General features: G+C 42.8%; 2 protein-coding genes across 2 annotated transcripts; one reads left to right on the top strand and one right to left on the bottom strand.

Moving 5' to 3' along the window:
• The first annotated feature begins 8,171 nt into the window (after window positions 1–8,171).
• Window positions 8,172–10,291, top strand: LOC115476142 (alpha-2Da adrenergic receptor-like). The gene has a single exon (XM_030212339.1). The coding sequence runs from the start codon at window positions 8,670–8,672 to the stop codon at window positions 9,870–9,872; it is 1,203 nt and encodes a 400-aa protein (XP_030068199.1). The 5' UTR covers window positions 8,172–8,669; the 3' UTR covers window positions 9,873–10,291.
• A 5,475-nt stretch (window positions 10,292–15,766) lies between these two features.
• On the bottom strand, window positions 15,767–16,591 carry PFN3 (profilin 3). The gene has a single exon (XM_030212969.1). It carries the CDS (start codon window positions 16,224–16,226, stop codon window positions 15,813–15,815), a length of 414 nt encoding a protein of 137 aa, XP_030068829.1. The 5' UTR covers window positions 16,227–16,591; the 3' UTR covers window positions 15,767–15,812.

Raw genomic sequence — 16,591 nt, 5'->3', positions numbered from 1 at the left:
AGCCCATCAACCCTTCCTGGTAGAGTAGCAGAGAGAGCACCCAATCTCTGCTTTTACAGTTCTGTCCTCACAACGTTAGAGACATGGAGTGAAGGAAACTGCAAGCTAGTGGTGGGGGTAAGGAGTGTCAAGTAGAGGATGAGGAAGGAGGGGTTGGTGGAGGAAGCTGTTTACCTTCCAAAAGCTAGTCAAGAAATATATTAAGTTAATCCAATAAAAAGGTTTCATTTTATATTCTTTTTCCTGCTTTTATTGGTCAACTTTTTTGTTTCTAGGATTAATGCAAAAACCAGCAAACAGATTGGGTGCAATTCAATATTTCACAGTTGGAAGCAAATAGTTGAACATATATAGCCCTGCCCCTGAAAGATCTGAGTGACCTACCGATGTCATTAGATGGGGAAATCTTTCTTTACCTCCAGTTGGGAACACTGATAGATGGGTTGGAGGGAGGGGGGGGGGAGGAAATGCACCCCTCCAAAATGAGTGCCACTACAAACATCTCTCCTGGATCCCTACCCCCAACCAGTGTCACAACTACGGAGCCTCTGCACCCTAGGGCAATTCTTCTGAACATCCAATTGTGAGTACTCATCTAACACGGCCTATTAGCAGCCCTAAGCGAACTGATTCCATAATGAACACCGTCAAACTACTCCTAACAATATACTCCTTATCCTTGATCCACCTAACACTAACCACCCCACTCACTGAAAGCAACATCATACCCATACTACATAACCATCAAAGTCTGACCAGACACACCACACCTCACCAAACTGACAACCACCAAAACAAAGGAAGAACACCAACATGCGGACAAACTCAACACAAGGAAAAGAAGGGTCATAGCAAATCCACACCAACAAAGAAACGACAAGTAACAAAAATCCAAATAACACCGAACATAGATGACCCTTACCTAAAAATTCAAGTGGGTTACATCAATGCCAGATCTGTAGTAAACAAAGCAACAATAATAACAGACTGGATCATGTCAGAAAACCTCAACCTGCTTTTCATCAATTAAACCTGGATTCATGATCAAAAGGACCCTATAATCCTAGACCTATGCCCCCCGGGATACAAAATCACTCACTGGACCAGAAAGGAAAAGAGAGGCGGAGGCATAGCACTAATCCATCCATCACACTTCACCACCATAACCACTGCCGAGTCCATAACACCCCAACTTGAAATAGCCTCACTTAGAATCCACCACTACCCTGCTTGACCACTTAAACTGTGTCTTGTTTTATAGACCACCAGGTAGTTGGAACGAATCCCAATCACACTTCATGGACTTCATATCAAACACCTGTGTAACCAACCCCAATATACTAATACTGGAGGACATCAACCTTCACCTAGAAGACCCAAACTACTACTACTACTTAACATTTCTAGAGCGCTACTACTCCATTTATGGGACCTTAAATGGCTACACATTAAAGCAACCCATGTCAAAGGGCACACACTCGACTTTATCTCACACAAACTGTCCACAGACCAGAACCTAATAATATCAGATATCAAATGGACAAACACACCATGGTCAGACCATTACAAACTAAACCTATCCCTACTCTGGCAGAAAAAGGGTTCACACCATATACTAGAACACACAAACTACAGCACAAGAGGCCAAATAGACTCGGAAACATTCTGGCAACAGATCTACAATAATGAATGGACAGCACAAACGGACTCTACATACTATCTCTCAGATTGGGATAAAAGATGCAAAAACATATTAGACGAAATAGCACCCTTACAAACAAGAATCTCACGTAGGCATAACTCGATACCATGGTTCAATGAAGAACAGGAAACTCGAATGAGCATGGAAAAAATAAAAGATGCACAAACACTCAACGCATGGAAACAAACTCAAAGAAAATACAAATATGCAATAAGACAAGCCAAAAGGTTATACTACAAAACCAAAATAGGACCTGACTACAAAGACATGAAAAAGTTATACCAACTCGTGAACAAACTACTAGACATCACGGTCACCACAACCAACTCAGATACCCCATCTGCAGACAAGCTTGCCAAATACTTCAATGAAAAAATTGTAAACGTACGCAACACGCTACCTCAGAACATCACCGACATCGAAAACTTCATTGAGTGTATGGACCCAATCCTCGGTGAATACTCAGCGGACAGACTCTGGACAAGCTTCGCTCCCCTCACTGCTGAAACAGTCAACCAAGCGATTAATAGGTTTTCCAACACTCACTGTAAATTGGATGCCTGCCCCAGTTACCTATTAAAATCCGCACCCCACCGCTTCATAGCAGACCTCACATCCCACTTAAACTACATGCTTCAACATGGTCTCTTCCCCAAGGAAAACAGCAACATCCTACTCACCCCAATACCAAAAGACACCAAGAAAAATAGACGATATCACTAACTACCGCCCAGTAGCATCAATCCCACTCTTAGTCAAACTGATGGAAAGCATAGTAACCAAACAACTTACTGACTACACAAACAAATTCACAATACTACATGAATCACAATCAGGATTTCGGGCCTTCCACAGCACCGAAACAGTACTAATCACTCTCATAGCCAAATTCAAACAAGAAATTGCAACAGGCAAAAGCATACTTCTTCTACAATTCGACATGTCTAGTGCGTTCAACATGGTAAACCATAATATACTACTAAGCATCCTAGAATACTTCGGAATTGGTGGAAGTGTACTTAGCTGGATCAAGAGTTTCCTAACTACCAGAACTTATCAAGTGAAATCAAATTCGAACATATCATCACCATGGAAACCAGACTGTGGAGTACCTCAAGGATCACCACTATCACTGCTCCTTTTCAACCTAATGATGACCCCACTAGCCAAGTCCTTATCCAATCAAGGCCTTAACCTGTTCATATAAGCAGACGATGTCACAATATATTGGGTGGCGGAGCAGGTGGGGGGAAGAGGGGTTGGTGGTTGGGAGGCTAGGATAGGGGAGGGCAGACTTATACGGTCTGTACCAGAGCCGGTGATGGGAGATGGGACTGGTGGTTGGGAGGCGGGAAATACTGCTGGGCAGACTTATACGGTCTGTGCCCTGAAAAAGACAGGTACAAATTCAAGATATGAGTTTATCTTGGGCAGACTAGATGGACCATGCAGGTCTTTTTCTGCCGTCATCTACTATGTTACTATGTTACTATGTACCTGTATACATCCTTTACAAACAAGATCTAACAGAAATCACCAAAGAAATCAAACTCAGCTTAAACATCATGAAGTCATGGGCGAATGCATTTCAACTAAAACTTAACACAGAAAAAACACACAGTCTCATCCTCTCATCCCAATATAACAAATAAACCCACCAACATAACCACCCCAGACTACACCCTCCCTATATCAGACAGCCTGAAAATTCTCGGAGTTACAATCGACCGAAACCTCACACTAGAGAGCCAAATGAAAGCTACAACAAAGAAAATGTTCCACTCAATGTGGAAGCTCAAACGAGTGAAACCATTTTTCCCGAGAGAAATATTTCGCAACTTGGTGCAATCTATGGTACTAAGCCATCTAGATTACTGCAATGGAATCTATGCGGGATGCAAAGAACAAATCATAAAGAAACTCCAAACTGCTCAAAACACAGCATTTCCAGGCTTATATTTGGAAAAATGAGATTCAAAAGCGCAAAACCCCTACGAGAAAAACTACACTGGCTTCCAATCAAAGAACATATTGCGTTCAAAATCTGCACCCTGGTTCATAAAATCATCTATGGCGAAGCCCCGGGATACATGACAGACCTTATAGACCTACCAACCAGAAACACACAAAGATCAACATAAACATACCTAAATCTCCACCACCCAAGCTGCAAAGGACTCAAATACAAATCAACCTACTCATCCAGCTTCTCCTATATAAGCACGCAACTATGGAACGCATTACCAAGCGCCGTGAAAACAACATATGACCACTTAAACTTCTGGAAACTACTAAAAACTAACCTGTTCAAAAAGGCATACCCTAACGATCCAATTTAAATGCCTTAACCCTGCAACACAACAAAACCAAATCTCGTACTGGACGTAGCTTAACTCTTCCTCCTTATGATTCCCCAATGTGTCTGTCACACATGACCTTTACTTTACCACAACCTCACTCTGTTTTTATTCATACCAGTATTGGTGATCGCCTCTACGGTACTATGTAAGCCACATTGAGCCTGCAAATGGGTGGAAAAATGTGGGATACAAATGTAACAAATAAATAAATAAACATAATGAAAAGTTAAGTGAGTCCTGGCCAATATTCAACCATGGCCCGCATAGGGTTTTGTGCAACTTCATGGAGTGCCTGGTAGTGGAAGAAGTTTTGTTGCTGTTATTGAGATGACACCAAAATGTGTTTATTCTCTTTTGTATTCTGAGTAGGAAGAGGAAGCATCCTAATTCTGCTCTGTATCCATTATTGTGTTTCTTTGTATGTAGAGTATTTATTTGCAGAAGCAGAGTTGCAAGTTTTCTATTGGGGTTTGTCCCTTTCAGTTTTGGTTCGTTCTGAGACCCCAGACCTCTGTCCCTTATAATAGGATAGATTGAATTGAGGGTGGGGATGGTGTTGTATCTGTCCAAGGGCTTCTTTATTGCATGTAGGGTAGAACTTTTTGTGGTAGTGACTTTAGAGCCAGTTTAAAACTTCCAGATGTACTTAGGGCCTCTTTTATCAACTGCGCTCATGGTTCCCAGTGCAACAATGTTGACAAAGCCCATTCACTTTGAATAAGCATCATTGGCATTGCTGTGTGGGAACTGCTAGTGCAGCTTGATAAAAGATGCCCTTAGTCTCAGGCCAAAGTATGTATATACTAAAGTGTGTTCTACTTCTTGTTCATTTATGAAGAATTTAAAACCATGTTGGGGATTGTTTTGAACTTTTCTGGAAAAAAATCATAGTAACATAGTAAATGACGGCAGATAAAGACCTAAACGATCCATCCAGTCTTCCCAACAAGATAAATTCATTTACATGGTATGTGATACTTTATACCTGAGTTTGATTTGTCCTTGCCTTTCTCAGGGCACAGACCATAAAAGTCTGCCCAGCACTGTTCCTGTGCTAATGTCGAAGCCCCTAAAAATTTACACTCCAGCCCATCCATATCTATTCAGTCATGATCAGGGCACAGACCGTAGAAGTCCACACTGCACCGGTTTTACTCTCCTTTTTGTCTTTATCAGGTTCACTTCTAGGGCCCAGGATTTGCAGTAGGTATCTAGAAGATTTAGATTCTCTTATAGACCCTCTGAGATAGGGATAGAATGACTAGGTCATCTATATAATCCTTGCTTAAAGCTCACCTCTTCAATGCTGCTTTCGGAACCTAACCTTTCGAACATATAGGCTGCCCCAATCTGTCTGACCTATCAGATTGACTGTACATTTGTCTTTTAGATTGTAAGCTCCTTGAGCAGGGACTGTCCTTCCATGTTAAATTGTACAGCGCTGCTTAACCCTAGTAGCGCTTTAGAAATGTTAAGTAGTAGTAGTATATATAGCAAACATTTGATTTCTGAGAGTCTTTTAGTGTTAGTCCTGGGGCTCAGGATCTCTCCAGTTCTGTGTGAGATCATTGATAGGGATATTGAAGAGGGTGGGGCTCAGGATACATCCCTATCTTACCTATTAAGAGTTAGTCCTGGGAATAAAGATCTCTCCAGTACAGTGGGAGATCACCGATGGAGATATTGAAGAGGGTGGGGCTCAGGATACACCCCTATCTCACCTATTAAGAGTTAGTCCTGGGAATGAAGATCTCTCCAGTACTGTGGGAGATCATTGATGGGAGATATTGAAGAGGGTGGGGCTCAGGATACATCCCTATCTCACCTATTAAGAGTTAGTCCTGGGAATGAAGATCTCTCCAGTACAGTTGGAGATCATTGATGGAGATATTGAAGAGGGTGGGACTCAGGATACATCCCTGTCTCAATTTCCTATTGTCATGTTCCCTGACCGTTTAGGATATGGGCATCTGAGGATGGGGCGGCCATCTTGGATTTGGGTATCTCCAGGATAGGGCGGCCATCTTGGCGGTGGGCGTCTTTAGTTGTGGCAGTCATCTTGGAGTTGGGCAGTTTCAGGAAGGAAGGCCATATTTGGGCGTAAGGGTGTCTCTGGTTGGGGCAGCCATCTTGTTGACAGCTGCACTTGTTTGGGCCTAATTCTTGTTCTATTTAAAGCCCGACTACCAGTCCTTCCACGCTTTGGCTTCTGCTCAGTTCCTTGGGTAGTTGCAGTGCTTCTGGAGACCTTCACATCTGCTTCTTGGTCTTGACCTCTGCCTGATCCTGGATTCGCTATTGTTTGCTGCCTGGTACTGACCTCTGCCATTCCTGTCTCCTCTGCTGTCTGCTTCTGGTCCTTGTTTCTCCCATGGCTAGGCCGGGTCCTGTGGACTTTGTTCTGGACTCATTTCTTCCTGCTGTTGGCTTCCTGCACCTGGGGGCTCAACCCCTGGGGAACGGAGGGTGACACAGGAGGAACTCGGGATTGACCGACAGCTCGGGGAGGAATCCTCCTCCATCGAGCACAAGGGCTCACGTTCCTTCTTGGCGAGCCTGACACCTATGACACCCACAGTAACTACTGTTATGCATGTAGGAAGTTCCCCTGTCACTTCAGTGGAAACTCCAGCATGGTCTGAATTTCACCTACAGACTCTTGTATCACTTTCTAAACTAATGTCAAAAACCCACATTACTACTTGCTAATTAGATCCTGTTCCATCTTCTTGGGTAAAATTAGATGCAGAGGGGTTATAGCCTTTAGCACTTTCTATTATTAATCATAGCTTATCTTTGGATTCATTTCTTGAGACTTGGAAAATAGTAACTCTTTCTCCTATTCTAAAAGACCGCTGCAAATTATCGTTCAATTTCTTGTTTAATATTTTCTTAAGTCCTCTGGTCTCTCTTATATAATCAACTTCAGTTAAGTTCTTTATCTATGCTGATGATATTTTGTTGATCTCCCCTCAAAACCCATCAAATATTGATCTTTAAGCTCTTCAACTTTGCTTAAATAAGATAGAATTCTGGCTCACCACCAACCACTTTGTCCTTAATCCCTCTAATTCTGTTGCCATCTTGATATGCAGCCAGTCGGTCTCTTCTTCTCTCACTCCTATGCTTCAAAGTACCTCCCTTCAGTTAATCTAGTCCCTTAAGTATTTGGGTGTTACCCTTGCTTTCACTCCTTTATTTCATCCACACTCTCCACAGTAGCCTCAACAATACTTTGTTTCCACCCTTCTTTGTATGTTCCTATCTGGACTATTGTAACATTGTCTATTCCGGTCTCCCTAAAGCCTCCTCGATAGGTTTGATAGTGTGTGTCAGTAAAATAAATAGTTTTGTAGAGCATACATGGTATTCTGGAGTATTGTGTTGATAGTACTTGTATTACATTTACTCCAGTTTATCTTTGAGTATCCCCTAATTGTATGTTATCATTTTGTTGTGACCTGAAGAAGGCACTGTTGAAAGCTGCTCAAGAAATGTATTGTTAGTCCAATAAAATGGTATCACCTTAGAGTCTTTTGTTTTATGTTTTTATGATTAATCTTATTTCTGGACTCTTTATTTATTTAAACCACACTTTTCTTCATTGTTATTCACCTGTGCGACTTTCCCATTCCTTGTCCTGTTTGTAATATTATTTCTGTGCATTAAATGAACTAATACAGTGAGCACACTACTGTATTTCAGATATTTGTGTATATGGGGTTGGGTGGTGCACTTCTCTATATTTCAGATTTGGTTATAGCATGCATGATATTTGCACAGGGAGTTTGACTATAGCAGTGAGGTGTCCCTTTAAGAACATAATAAAAGCTTCTATTATTTGGCCTTGAGGTGTTTGGGTAGTTCTCTTCGTCATGTCTCCCCTCCCCTGGTGTGGGAAGAGCTTTGGGATGGGGGGGGGGGGGGAACGGGACATGACTGTAGTGAGGGAAAGATCAGAGCACTGGCTGCTGCCTGTCTTATCCTGCACCAGCCCAGAGCCAAAGAAATATGAGAGAGAAGTACAACAGAAGAGGAATTCTCATGCTTATTTCCGCTTTTCTTTTGAGTTAATATTATACTGCTAAAACTTCCTGGGGACTGTCTGCGATCACTCATCCTTCATGAGAAGAACTTAGGACACCTCTGATGCTGCCTCAAGCCTCTCTGCAAAAGGAGTTTCATCTGCTACTACTTTGGGTCTCACAGTGAGGCGAGTCTCACCTATTACAGCCCAGGGGCCCCTCAGTAAGGACTAAGTTATCTGTCAAAGATCCAGAGTCCTACAGGAAACAGGCCCCATGCCAAGGCGAGTCCCACCTGTCACAGCTCAGGGAACTCTCATCCTTGTTCTCCCAAAAATGATTGAGACATTTCTGTAATTATGTGGGTTTTAACTATCACGTCTCCTCATCTAATTAACTGGGAAATGTTCTTTCTTGCTGGTCTCATGTTCCTCCCTAGACTTGAAAATGTGGAGTCTTAGCTTGTCTGCCCAAATAACTTTGCATCTATGGGGAATTCTGCAAGTGGTGCTCACTGCTCACATTACTTCATGCTGATCTGGCTAAATTCAGGACCAGAACTGGAAGGAAATTGTAACTGAGATGGAGAATAGCAGTCTGACTGCTGACCTCATGCTGAATACCTCCAATTTCACTAGTAAAGAAGCCTGGAGCCTCCCGTACACTCCTGCTGGGACAGCTCTAATCATCCTGGCAGTGTTAACCATCATCCTGTCTTCACTCATCGGCAATGCTTTAGTGGTGGTGGCAGTTTGTTCAAGTCAAGCCCTCCGAGCACCACAGAATCTCTTCCTGGTATCTCTGGCATCAGCCGACATCTTAGTGAGTATCTTAATTATTCCTTTCTCACTTGCAAATGAAATTATGGGGTACTGGCATTTTGGCAGCATTTTTTGCAGCCTGTACCTCACGTTGGATATTCTCTTCTGTACCTCGTCCATTGTCCATCTCTGTGCTATCAGCTTAGACAGGTACTGGTCAGTGACCAAGGCTATCAGTTATGGTCTAAAGAGGACCCGCAAGAGGATCAAAAGCATAATTGCTATGATCTGGATCTTGTCAGCTGTTATCTCATTTCCACCACTATTGACATCCAAGCACAGGGACTGGGAGTGTCTGCTGAATGATAACATGTGGTATGTGCTTGCCTCTTGTACTATATCCTTCTTCGCTCCATGCTTGATCATGATCTTGGTCTACTGTAGGATCTACCAAGTTGCCAAGCAAAGAACATGTATGGCCTTTGTAGCTAAAAACAGCTCTGCAGCTGGGCAGTCCTACCACAGCAGGCAAAAGGCTGAGATAACAAATAGCCAGAGTTCCAAGAGTAACCAGCCCCAGGAAGATCTGGCAAATACTAGCCAAGATCATGGTGCCAGTACCTGTTCAAATCACCACCCAAAGCCACCCCAGCTGGAGGAGTCTAAGGCACAAAAGAAGAGGCTGACTGGGGTGCTCTGCAGGACTGCTGGACAGCAGAGGAGAGAGCAGTCTACATTTATCTCTAAGGCACGGCAGGCACAGCTCAGGGAGAAGAGATTAACCTTTGTCCTGGCCGTGGTGATTGGGGGTTTTGTCATCTGCTGGTTCCCCTTCTTTTTTACGTACAGCCTAAATTCAGTCTGCAGGGAAAGTTGCAACATCTCCAAGCCACTCTTCAACTTTTTTTTCTGGGTGGGTTACTGCAATAGCTGCCTGAACCCCATTTTCTACTCTGTCTTCAACAGAGACTTCCGAAAGGCCTTTAGCAGGATTCTCTGCCACACAGGACAAGGAACTCTATAAAGCTCAGAAGCAATGCTATGTTTCTCTTTTCTCTGCAGAAAGTCTGCATGAAGAGCCATTCTGAGAAGACAATTGCATTGAGCTAAACAACTCTAGGTAAAATATGATTGCTGTGGCTTGTCTCGGAGCCTTCCAGTATTCTCCTTCACTCAGTTGATGTCTACACATTTGAAACCATTTCCGAGTTTGTGGAATTCCTTGCCGACAGAGTTAAGTGAAAAAGATTTTCTTAAATTTTGAAAATCATTGAAAACCTGGTTATTCACCAAGTGCTTTCAGCAAAATCGGATTTGTTCTTTAGTCTTAATACTACTAATTTTATAAATTGAATTTTATAATTGTGACTACAGGATTCTGTGGAAGTATTCTTGATTGGCTTTGCAAACTATTTTGAGCTGTAGGTTAAAATGATCTATAAAAATTATGTTTATTGTTATTATTATTTATAACTTCATCAAGAGCATACTACAAAGAGATTCAAACATTGCAACTTGGGTTCTGATTATTATCATTAATAATTATATTCATTAAAGATTTGCTACTTTTTTCTCATAATGACGTATTTACTTGGAAAACAAATGGCAAACTGGGATATTTAATTGGGAGTGGCAGGGCTATACTGGGAAGGAAGCCAAGTTTCTAATTTGGAAAGAAAGTGTATTCAGCCTTCACTATGTCCTTTGTGAAGGGAGGGGAGGGCATATCTTGCTGTATCCCATGAGGGAGAGGGGCAGGAGCAATTCATTTCTCACTGTATCCCATGGGGGTGGTGTTTATAGATCTCACTGTATCTCATGGGAAGTGGGATATATAGAACTCACTATATCTCATGGGGAGTGGGGTATAAGGACCCTAATGTATCTCAGGGATAGTTGGGCATATAGATCTCACTATAGCTCATGGGGAGTGAGGTATATAGATATATCTCTGTATTCCATGGGGAGTGGGGCATATAGATCTCACTGTATACCAGGGGAGTGGGGTATATAGATCTCACTGTATACCATGGGGAGTGGGGTATATAGATTTCACAGTATCTCATGGCGATTGGGGCAATCAGATCTCATTATAGCCCATGGGGAGTGGGGCATACATCATGGGAAGACGTGAATCGCTTGTTTACTCTTTCCAAAAATACTAGGACTAGGGGCACACAATGAAGCTACAAAGCAGTACATTTTAAGCAAATCAGAGAAAATATTTCTTCACTCAATGTGTAATTAAACTTTGGAATTAATTGCCAGAGAATATAGTAAAAGCAGTTTATTTATTTATTGGGATTTATTAACCACCTTTCTGAAGACATTCACTTAGACCTCATTGTATCTCACAGGGAGAGGGGCATATACATCTCACTGTGTCCCATGGGGCGTGGAACATACAAGTCTCATGGTTTTTCAGGAGAAGTGGGGCATACAGACTTTATTGTATCTCATGAGAAGTGGGGCAATCAGATCTCACTGTCTCTCATGGGGAATAGGGCAATGAGACTTCACCAATGGAAGAGAGAGAGAGAGAGAGAGAGAGAGAGAGAGAGTATGCACATGTATTATTGAATTGCATGGAGGAAAGGTATTCAGACCTCTCTCTTTCCCACAGTGGGAGGGGACCAAACTCACCTTAATGTATCCCATGGTAGGGGAGATATGGCTAGATCTTTAATCTATCCCATTGAAAAGGCTTAGAAGTGGAGAGGTGGTCAGGGCTTGTTGTTTCTCATGGGGGTGGGGAGGGGTGTACAAGAGTTGCTCTATCCCACAGTTACAGGATGTATGTGCATCCCATGGAGGGCAGAGAATAGTTGGTTCATGTTGTATCCCACAGTAGAAGATGGGGAGAGGCAATAAGACCTTGCTGCATCCCACAGTATACTCATAGATCTCTCCCTGTGAAGCCCTGTCCTATGTTCTGTATTTGCATCTATTCTCACATCTGATCTTTGGAAAATTCACTGGCTAGCATTGAATTATCCGGATCATTCCAATTTCAAATAAATTACGCCATTGACAGTTTGCTTGTTAACTTCTGCCAAAACATTTTTGTTTCAGGCCAAAATAAGCTGGGATTATCTCTGAAATGCTAATGCCAAGTTTTCACAACATTTTCTGACCTACACAGCTGTCAGAATCTTAAAGTGAAGGAGTATGCATGAGGGTGGTTACAGCTGCTTGGTTGTGGCTCTTCCTAGTTCTACAGCTTTGACCCACTTTACAGAACTTTATGAGCAACTTGCAGCCTACACAAGCACCCCTTAAATACACACTCTCAAACAAACATGTGAATGCGTACACGCACACACACAAAGACATAGGTGCACCATCCCCACATGGAAAACTGAATACATGCACACTCATGTACACTCAGACTTGAATGCTTAAAACCATGCGTATGACATCAGGCACAGACACACATGGCTCTGTGCCTCCCCATCTCACCAGCTGCCACATCAGGGAATCTTCTGTCACATAGTGTTTGTATTTTAAATAATTTAGTTGCTCACTTCTTTTTTGAGAACTACTCATGCAAAGAGAAGAAAGGGATGTGGGGAGTAATGCAACTGGATGTTAGATAGACAGAGGAGAACTCTGGGAAATGGAGTCTCTCTCAGTGTAGAACAGGGAGGTCTAGGGCTGAGAAAAAGGAAGACGTCCACTTTGAAGGTGAGACGAAGCAGGGGCTCTGGTCTGGAGGGTATAAAGAAAGGAGACAAATTCCTTCTAGTATGGGATTGGGTAGAAAGGAAAGAGACAGACCCTTCCCAGTGTGGGCACAAGAGGAGCTCTGGGGATGGGAGGCAGGGAGACAAGAAGCTCTGCAGTGAAAGGGAGACAGATGGGATGCTGAGACAAGATCTGCTACTGCTGGGAAGAAACCTGCACTTCCCAGTGCTTACCTGTTGGAAAATTGTCTAAAATAGGGGGAAAAGATTTATTTATTTGTGACATTTATAACCCACATTATCCCAAACAAGTTTGAGTTCAATGTGGCTTAGTGTAGGATACATTAAAAAGAATAATGCATAAGAAAGTAATTTGTTGTAAGAGTCCAATTTTACAGTACAGTATCATAAACGTAGTGGGATAGCTATGGATGTTTAACATTTAGAAAATCTATTATGAATGAGGAATTGTACAAGAAGCAAAGGGAAATTTAATGGTAAATAGAGTAATAACCAATTCAGGTAATAATTAGTTGTTTGAGATATGGTTGTTCTTTGTGAGGGTTTGTTTGAAAAGGAACTATTTGAGATGTTTGCGGAATCTAGTATATTCCTGTATATTCGGTTATCTTTAAACCAGCCAAAGATATACCAGGGTTTGACACGGCCAAATATGACCGCCAAACCTGTTTTTTAAAAATTGGGGCGACAGCATTTTTAACACATCTACATTTATGTAGTCACCTATAGAGATATTGTAGGCATGTACGTGGTTATCGCACATACATTGTTAACGCGCATTAAAAATACTAACACACCTATAATGCAGCTTTATAAGCAGGGCCCTTAGTGTGATATAACCAGTTATCTGCCAGCCACTAACCACTGATATTCAGCGGAGGATACCCAGGTAAGCACTTTTTAACCGGTCAGCATCTGTTCTGACCAGTTAAATAGTGCTAAATATTGGGCAGGTTATTTTTAAACTTAGCACAATGGTTCATAAAATACATAAATCAGTTACTAGACTTTCTTCCACTGGGTAATCTATCAAATTCTAGAATAGTGGCTACGTTTACCAACCCCAAAAGGATTAAAATATGAAAACATTTTCAGATGACTTTTGTATATTGAGCTGTAAAAGAGAATGGAGCTTCTGGTGCAGCCCTCCAAACTGAATTGGTGCTCTCCCCTGAACTGCTGATGCTGTTGCTACTGCCAACCCACCCTGAGCTGCCAATGTGGCCATTTCTACCAATCACCCCCCACCCCTTCCTCTGAGCTGCAGCTGCTGCTATGTCCAGCACTGCAGCTATCACCATCTTGCTTCTTTTGCGCTGTGGTGCAGGAAGGAATTCTGACCCAAGTCTGGTGAGACCTGCACTGTGTGGCTTAAATCTAAAGAGCTAATTCATGTGATGCAGACGGGGCTGATGCAGTACCCTGAAGCTTCCCAATCCACTGCCTTCCACAGTGGGTTATTATTCAGTCACCTGAAAACTCTAGAACCAGTTTCACAACTATCTCAGACCAGGGTTCCCTTTCAGCCTTTCTGCAGGATTTGCTTCTTTTGTAGACTTCTAGTTCTTACTGATACAAAGGTTCTGTTGGAATTTTGTTCCTTCTTGATCTTGAACTGACTTTATTGCCACCTGCCTGTTTGTCTGCTTCTGTTGCCTCCTGTTCCCAGTGCTAACCTGTTTTTCCACCTCTCATTTAGACCTTTTGATTCTTGAATTTAGTCTCTTTTTGACCCCACCCCTCACATTTCCCATCTTCACCATTCCTCCAGTCTTCCCATTATCAGTCCCTTCCATCACACCAGTTCCCATCCACAGTTTCTACCCTATCATTCCTTTCCAGGGTTGTAACTCTCACCTTCTCCCATCGCATCTTTCCTAGATTTTGCCAATCACCATATCCTCACCAACCTCTTATCACCCCACCCCACCACGGTCTTCTGTCCCCCTCTATTTAAAAGCAAATAGTTCTGGGGCTGGCCTGGTAACATTGCAGGACCTGGGTTTATTATTTATTTTATTTTAGAGCACTTATACCCCACCTTTTCCCACAGAATGCAACTTCACTCCTAGGTTAGGTTTTCAATTCCCAATTCTGGCTGGGGTTGAGGATGTTATGGAAGCTGTGCTGACGGCTTCTGAGGGGAAAGAATAATGGCTATGGTGTAATGGTGACACCTAGTGGTTAGATTTATTGTCTCATCATTACAGGATTCCAGACAAGATTCCCGGTGCTCCAGCCAAAGACTTGCTACAATAACTGAAGTAAGTTAAGAGAGGGGACAAAACCAGATAAAAAGAACCTGGACAGTTGTGAATGAAGACTCAACACCAGTTAAGCAGTAGAACAGTATCTGGCAAACACCCCATCCCCCTCTCCAAAAAGCGAAACAAAAGTGAAGGAAGTATTAAAGAGTGAGTCCTTTGGTTGTTTTAATAAAGGTTTTTCTAAAAATCTATCAAAAATAATCACAATGGGGGCAATACTGAAAAGGATTTAACCGTGCTGGAGAGCTGAACTAGCTGGCAACCAATAGTCAGCAGTACTTAACCAGGTAGTGCTACTGATTATCACTGCTAACTGGCCATCCCCAAATGGGCTAGGTTAGGGGCGAGCTGTGGGCGGAGTTAGGGGTGGGCTAGGGCAGAGTTAGAGGTGGGCTGGGGCGGAGATAGGGTAGGCTGGGGCAGAGGTAGGGGTGGGCTGGGGACAGTGATAGGCTCAGGCCATGGCAGAGTTAGGGGCAGGCTGGGAGCGGAGTTAGGGTGGAGCAGCAACCTAGCTGGTTAGTGGCAATATTCAATCGTTACTTGGCTAATTAGTACATAAAGTTAGGATAGCAAAATAACTGGTGTCCAGTTAACTTCCAGGTCAGTGGACATATCTGGATATTCAATGCCTGGAGTCATTCAAGGGTTAGGTCAGCCTGTGGCCAGAAGCTGCTTACAAGCCATTTACCACCATGAGCTATTACTACCATTACTAACAATGTCAACCCTCTTCCCCAAATGCAGAATCATATTTTCAGTACCTACACCCCACTCCACCCCATCCAAAGCCAGCATACCCTCAGCAGCCATCCTCATCCCAAACACCAATCTAACTTCATTGGCTTCCCTCCCCCAACTCGGTACCATCCCTAGAATTCAAGACACACAGTAATATTAGTGGGAAAATGCAGTTGCTTTTAATTCTTACTCCTAAAGACATGGAACTTGGGTGTGGTGTCTACTGGATTTCATAGAGTTCTTCATTCCTTCTCAGCTTCCACTGGCTTTCATGGCCTTCACAATATCATGCACCCTTTTGTTCAGAGATCCACCGTGGACCCCCTTCTGTCCCATCATAAAGACCAGAGCCTTGTGGGTCATCCCAATGCAGATGGATCTACTGTCACCACCCTTGGTTCGGATGTCCATTACACAGTCATTCTCCTTCAGAAGATTATCACGGATCACACTGCACTTCTTACCTGCCACAGTAATACCTGTCTGCAGAAAACCCTTTCGATCCTGCCCTGTGATCACTCCCACCTCCTGGGGGGAGATGGCAGCCAACAGTCCCCCCGGCTTGGAAGCCCACACTGACCTATTGTCAGCATGTCCAACAATAGCCATGTCTTCCACATGGTTCTCCTTCAGAAATGTGTTGATATAAGTTTTCCAGTCTCCCATCAGATCCTAGGACTGGAAATTTGTTCTGAAATATGAAGCTAAAACTAGAATGAACTCTCTGCCTTGAGCGTCGCTTCTCAGCAGCTCAGTGAATCCGAACAAACATCACTGTAACTGGGCAGGAGCTTGTGACATCACACTTTCATTATGATATCACTTCAGCAGAACAATCTCCATTACTACGGTGACTTACTTTGTGTGATAGTGGTAAGCACGGTATATACTGTAGGCATTATGGTTTTAATCCCTCTTTATTCCTCACTGTATGAAGGGTGTTACCTATTATTCATTTCAGTTTCTTTTGATTGAGAATCAATAGAAATCAAACAAAAGAAAATAAGATGATACCTTTTTTATTGGACATA

Source organism: Microcaecilia unicolor, chromosome 8, assembly GCF_901765095.1.
Source record: "Microcaecilia unicolor chromosome 8, aMicUni1.1, whole genome shotgun sequence".
NCBI classification, from domain to species: Eukaryota; Metazoa; Chordata; class Amphibia; order Gymnophiona; family Siphonopidae; genus Microcaecilia; species Microcaecilia unicolor.
The sequence above is the reverse complement of the archived record's forward strand: the minus strand, read 5'-3'. Positions and strand labels throughout refer to the sequence as shown.